Below are 6,541 nucleotides of genomic sequence, written 5' to 3'. Positions count from 1 at the left end.
TATTGAATTCTGACCATTCTGGAGCCATTCCATAATTTTCATTATGTTTGGTTAGAACATGACGTCCATGATGTCCAATCGAGTCGATTTCTGACCACATCTCAGCGGAGCCACAAAGTCTTACAAATATAAGACACTCCTTCATATTTATGTTTTTTATACTATTAAAGATAATATTTGTAGTTTTGTGCATTCATAAAAAATAAATATTACAAAAATAATAGGATTTGTTTTAACTGGTTATAACCTTTGAAATGACTCCCTTTCAAAATAAAAGACGTAGGATCAGCTCAATGCCGCAAATGTTGTAGTAGGTAGTTTAATGGCAGCAGTAATTTCAAAAAGACTAAATACAAATTATTTTATAGTTTTTGGTGGGAATTGCTACAGTAGAGCTCACTAGCTTGATACAGTGGAGCTTGCTAGCATGCTACACTGCCCACCAGGAGGCTGGCCTTACTGGCTGGGTTTCTGTGTTTTTCAGACCCTGTAGCACAATTACAACCCTTGAAAGAGTCTGTTTTATGATCCGGCGTGTGACCTCAAGTCCGGTGGTACACGGCACTCTGAAGTTGTTATGCTTGATTGATTGTTGGAGCATTGTGGGTACTACAGTCAGGAGCCTGGTGGAGGGATATGTACTATTCTTCAAATGTTTGTGAATGACTTGAATAAGGTTTGTTTTGATTAATGTATCCGGAAAAATAGAACACTTCTTAAAATGAAAAACGTTTCAATTTCCTTCAACCAGAAAACCACGATGGAGGAGTCAAAGGTTGCAGACACCTGGTCGAGCGTCTCGTCTGCGACCCGTGGGAGACTCTACCCAGACATCTCAGCTCCTGGAGCCTTCACCACAATGATTTGTGGAATCAAGAACTGTGGAATTTGAGTGACAGGCTGAGCCAGCTCAACCACAAAAATATCAGAGAAATGAAATCCTGCAAAAGTCCCAGAATTCATTTGACGGTTCAAACCTGTCGTCTATAAACGGTTCTCCTCTCAGAGTTCTAGTTCCAAACTCAAGTTGGAGAGCTCTTTCGTTTATGAATAAGTAACACTTTTGATACCAATAAAACAGCAGCTCAGATGATTATTTTGAACACAAGTTTATGACTTTGGAGAATTTTCCCAAGAGAAACAAATTACCGTATGAAGTGATTTATTGATCGAATGTTAACTGATTAATGGTTTATTGATGTCCCTGGAGGCTCTTTGGTGGTCGGGTAACCACGGTAACCACGTCTGTGCTTGAACTTGCTTACATTTCCATCGTCACACTATATTGTTTGAAATACCTGACGGATGCCTCAGCCTCTCAGCCAATCAGATCTCAGCGGCGGATGCCTGCAGCAGAGAAATGTTGGAGGAGAAGAAGTGATCTTGGTGAACGTCACCGTGAGAGAACCTACACAACAACAGCAGTGGCTCTCTGCCATGGAAACGTCTTTTCTCTGAAGTCTGTCCTCTTTGTGAGGATTAAGTTCTTTTTCTTTTTGTTCTCACGTGAGGCTCGAAGTAGAAATCCTAATATAGAAGCAGACTGTTCTTTGATCACAGTATTCATTGTGTGTAGAGTCATGGGGTGTCTGTGTCAATGTGTGTGTGTTAATGTAATTGTTTAATTTGTTATTTGTTTAATTTGTATGATTTATTTGATTTGATAAGATGCAATTCACTTCTATTTTTTGTAACAATACAATTTGATTTGATACAATTCTGTACGATTCGATAAAGTTTTATTCAATTTCAGCTCAGTTTGATTTGATTCAATACAATGCAGTGCGATACAGATTTATTCAGTTTTATACGATCTGATTCGATCTGATAGGATTTGATTTGATTTGAAAGATTATTTCCTTTAATGTTTTTTAACCCCCTTTAAGTGCATCCCTGGTGAAATTCCAAATATTAGTTTTAAAATATTTTCTTTAAAGATTTTTTGAACGGTTCATTTTATAATTACCTTCTCCGCTAAACTACATTGGGTCAGCTGAGATGCAGAGGTGGAGTGGTCAACCACTGACTGGAAGCTCAAAAGTCCAGTTCCTGCCTTCCCGTCCCAGAAGTCACAGTGTGTTTGAGCTGAATCCCACTTGTCCTGGTGGTTACAGGCTGTATGGCAGTGAAGAAGAAAACACGTCTGTTTGCTGAGGTTTTCAATGTTAGGAATAAATGTCTCTTTTACAAAAGACGGTTCTCATAGCTTACCTTCTACATTATAGTCAGGCTTGTTTCCACTACTATGTATTTGCATAAAGTTGTAGCATTGCCACATACATTTCATTTTCATTCTCTTCATGCTTTCCATAATGCTCCTCACTTCAGTCCTGCTGGTTCCATCTTTTTTAAATGAACTTTTTTCTTGTATTTTCCAGTTAATATGGAATCCTCTTGGGCTCCTGAACCCAGAAAACTGCACCTTAAGAACAAGTTTCTCCGTCTTTTTGCATAAATAAAATATGCATTTTTGAGATGGTTTCAAAAAAAAGGTGCAGGAGCCACACCCACCATTGTGAGTTCCACACATGTTGACAAAGATCCAAAATTGAGGTAATTATGAGTCACGAATGTTCATGATCAAGTCAAACAGGGTTGCTCTGGCACAGTCTGTCCTTGCAAACTCTGCAGCCACACCTGGTTCCTGCAGGAGGGGCGTCAGCAGCCTTAAAGCTGGAGCTGTTCTGCGCTCACACACAGACCTGCTCACATCCTGCAGCACCATGGACAAGCTCGTCTCCAGCGTGTTCTCCAACCCCGACGTCGTCACGACGGCCGCCGAGAAAGCTGGTGAGTTTCAGCTGTCAGTTTTCCTGCTCGTGTTTGTAGTTCTGATCCCGCCGGCTTCAGCGGGTCCAGATACCGCTCAGGTGATCATTTATGCAGCGAGCAGTGACGTTTTTAATCCTCTCCATGTTTCAGATGAAGTTTGATGCTTTAGTTGGAGGAAAAAAATCAAACTCTTTTTGTTTAATTTATTTATTTCATTTTCTTCATTGCTTTCAACATTATTTTCTTTTCAAATGACATTTTCAAGTAATTTAGCTTCAAATATAGATTTCAGATGTTCATTTTTCTGTATAATTCTGTTCTTTTTCAAGTAACACGTTTTATGGCTTTTATAAAAACTCATTTATGTTTTTCTTTCGTCCATTTGTTGTTTCACTGTAATCCTTTCAAATAACCTTTTTTCTGATCATTGTTTCCAATAATCACAAACTGCATGTCAGGCACGTTTTCATTTGTTTGTTGGAGTTTCCCGTCAGTCAAGTCGCTGCAGAAAACCTGTTATTAGTGGAAGATCAGGCGCGGTTCCTTCAGAGAAAACATCCAGATCTGCGTGTGATTCAATTTGAGACATGTTGGCCTTGACTTGTTACTTGTTGACCTTGACTTTTGACTCAACTTGAGACTTGTTGACCTTGACTGGTGACCCGACTTGAGACTTGTTGGCCTTGACTTGTGACCCGACTTGTTACTTGTTGACCTTGACTTTTGACTCAACTTGAGACATGTTGGCCTTGACTTGCTACTTGACTTGAGACTTGTTGACCTTGACTTGTGACCCGACTTGTTGGCCTTGACTTGTGACCCGACTTGAGGCTTGTTGACCTTGACTTTTGACTCGACTTGAGAGTTGACCGCTTTTGACTTGGGACCAGACTCGGACTTGGGGACAAAGACTTGAGACTGACTTGTGACTTGCAAAACAATGACTTGGTCCCAGTTCTGCCTGACTTGGTCTGTTCTTTGGCTCCGTTTTGATGAGTGAACCTCTGTAGATGTTTGCACCGACTGACTCGGGACCTCATCTTTTGCTGTTCTGCAGGTGACCTGGTGGAGGGCGCGGTGAAGAGCGCTTTAAGTGGAAAAGGAGAGAAAGGACAGACAAAAGCAGGAGGACAGGCGGGAGTGAAGGTGGAAGGACAAGCAGGAGGAGCGGGAGCGAAGGTGGAAGGACAAGCAGGAGGAGCGGGAGCGGGAGCGAAGGTGGAGGGAGGCGGAGGCTTTGGTCTTGATGATGCACTTTCTGTCGTCCAGGGAGATAAGAAGGACGGCAAAGATGGAGGTACGTTTTTCAGAGAGATCCGTCAGGTTCTTCCAGAGGGAATTGGAGGAGAAGGAAGGATCTGTTGACCTCATGAATCCACTCAGACAGAGAGTTGTTTCTCCTTCATGACGTCTCCACGGCGGTTCACACTTTTATCTTTGTGTGCTCTCAGGTGTGAACATAAAAGGCATCATGGGAGGATTCGGCTTGTAAAACCTCATCAGAATCTTCTTCTTCATCCTCGTCTGTGACAGGAAGTCGGAGTCCACATTTAGTGTCAAGATGTTAAGTTTCCCACATAAAGGACTGTCAACATTCTGTACTTAAACTCACCAAAAATAAACCTTTTTAAAGTCTGTCCTTTTCCTGTGTTGTTCTCGTGAAAAAAATGACACCACCTGACTGTGTTATGAGGGACCCGTCCACGAAAACATCAAACGGAAAGCAATAAAAATGGGCTGTAATGAACACAAGAGACAACAGGCCCTTCAAGTCACGTCTTAAATCGCAGAATATCTTTTCAAAGCTTTCTTCTCATATATCAAAAGTCTCAACAGTCAACGTGTTAAACTGTGGATCTAATTTGAATGAAACTGAAATTCATCAAGGAACTATTCTCAGCCCTTTTCTTCTCCGTCTAAAACACTCAGATGTTTGTCTACAGATGTACGCTGATGACACTCTGGTAAAAACTGCATTGAAGAAAGTGAAATAATAAATCGTTCAAAAACGGATTTCCAGTTTGACTAATGCTCAACTCTCATCACAAAGAAATGTTCAGTTGTTGCACAAAGGTGTCTTCACACCTGTAACCCGCCTGCCTGATCCACCTGTCTGTTTACAGATAAAACCTGCAGATTTTTCAGCTGAAAGTTCTCGCTCGCACAGTGAAAAATGTTCAAACTTTTTTAAAATTATTTTTTATTACAGTTAAAGCTTCAGAAAGACAAAGAAATACTGACAGGATGTTTCAACAGCAGATGGCCTGAAGAACCTGTATGTTTAAAAATATATATTTTTTGAAAAAAAAAAAAACATTGAAATATATCTTGAAAATTTGAAGAAAAATAACTGAAAACTTGAAAATCAGAATTAAAACTAAACTGAGGACTGAAAGTCAAGATTCAGAAAAGAAAATAAACATTCAAAAAAAGCAGCTGTTATTAATGGATGAATTATTTTTTTATTGTTATTTTCATTCAAATCACTTCTTTTATTTTCATTTTTTCCAAGTTTACAATGTCTTGTTTTCAAGTTTTCAATCTGTTTTTTCGTTCACTTTAGGCTGATTTGACCTTATGAACCTGAGGGCATTAAGGAGTGTGAAGGAGCTGAAACATGTAAAAGTAAAATGTAAAAGACAAGAAATGAAGAGCTGACAGATGAAAGTTAGATGAAACTGTTCTGTCTGGAGGTTAGGAGGACCTCTGTTCATCTGCAGTTTAAACTCAGCTCTGGTTACAAACTAAGTAAGATCTGAACTCAGATCCTTCATAGAAAAGTCTAAAGATGAAGCTGATGCTCTGGTTTGTCTGTGGACCAAATCTCAGATGTTTTTATATTCCAGCAAAATAATGCAGATAAACCTGGAAACAAAGGAGAAAAAAAAGTTATTGATCATCAGATATCAATACAAAAAACACTGCAGTTGTAAAATGTGTTTTTCCTGAAGTCTTACAGTAAAACTGCATTTTTAAATCATGTTGGATTATATTTTAAAGCAGCCCCCCTCAAACCTTTTGTTGTGAGGGCTACATAACTGTTTTATTCAGAAAAAGTGCAGCAATCACAGCCTAAACGCAAACATTTACAGTTTTCAAAAAGCCACGCATAGCCAAATTTTAAATAATTATTTCTGTAATCTTCTGAAATATTCTAAAATGTTAGCAAAATGCCAATTTAACGTAAAAAAACCCCCAAATGATCAAAAACAGCTAGCATGCAGCTGCAATATTAGCTAAGCTCCAAAACTAGCCTAAAAAACAGAAAAAAACACCTAAATTAGCCAAAGCAGCTAGCACCTAGCTGAAATATTAGCAAAACTCCTAAATATTCTAAAAATCTGAAGAAAAAAACTCCTACATCAGTTAGCATTTGGCTAAAATAGTAGCTAAACGTTCATTTGGGTATCGATCGGCATATCCGATGGCGTGTGGGGGCCCACCCAAATGTGGAGGCGGGCCTGATCCGGCCCACAGGCCGTAGTTTGGGGACCCCTGCTTTAAAGAAGCCTTCATTTCCCAGAATGCTTTGCCTAAAATCAAAATATCTGAGGGTTTTTTTTTCCTAAAGGAATCTGTTCGTTTCTTCTAAAACTGAGCTCTGAAGGTCGCAGAAGTTACTTCCATGTACTCGAGTACTCCTTTGATCTGGTTGGTAAGAAAACCACTCTTTGAAATGGGACTTTGAGAGAAACTTCACTGCAATCACATCAGAACCAAAGGTGATCTCCTGGAGCGTGCACGCCTTTCTGCTCTGGATCCAAAACCA

At 39.7% G+C, this 6,541-nt stretch overlaps 1 protein-coding gene across 3 annotated transcripts in view; it reads left to right on the top strand.

The window, feature by feature from the left end:
- The window catches only part of LOC112162281 (PE-PGRS family protein PE_PGRS47), an 8,671-nt gene extending 4,264 nt beyond the window's left edge, over positions 1-4,407 (top strand). The window contains exons 2-6 of one of the 3 annotated variants that reach the window (XM_024298072.1): positions 2,379-2,553; positions 2,632-2,790; positions 3,830-3,918; positions 3,952-4,069; positions 4,224-4,407. In XM_024298072.1, coding sequence (XP_024153840.1) covers positions 2,724-2,790; positions 3,830-3,918; positions 3,952-4,069; positions 4,224-4,264 — 315 coding nt within the window. In that variant the 5' untranslated portion in view covers positions 2,379-2,553; positions 2,632-2,723 and the 3' untranslated portion in view covers positions 4,265-4,407. Of the gene's footprint in view, positions 1-2,378; positions 2,554-2,631; positions 2,791-3,829; positions 4,070-4,223 lie in introns of all 3 variants that reach the window. The other 2 variants (XM_036215646.1, XM_024298070.1) reach the window with 2 other exon arrangements.
- Positions 4,408-6,541: the final 2,134 nt, after the last annotated feature.

This window comes from Oryzias melastigma, linkage group LG15 (genome assembly GCF_002922805.2).
Source record: "Oryzias melastigma strain HK-1 linkage group LG15, ASM292280v2, whole genome shotgun sequence".
Taxonomy (NCBI): Eukaryota; Metazoa; Chordata; class Actinopteri; order Beloniformes; family Adrianichthyidae; genus Oryzias; species Oryzias melastigma.
This window is presented reverse-complemented; position numbering and strand designations above follow the sequence as displayed.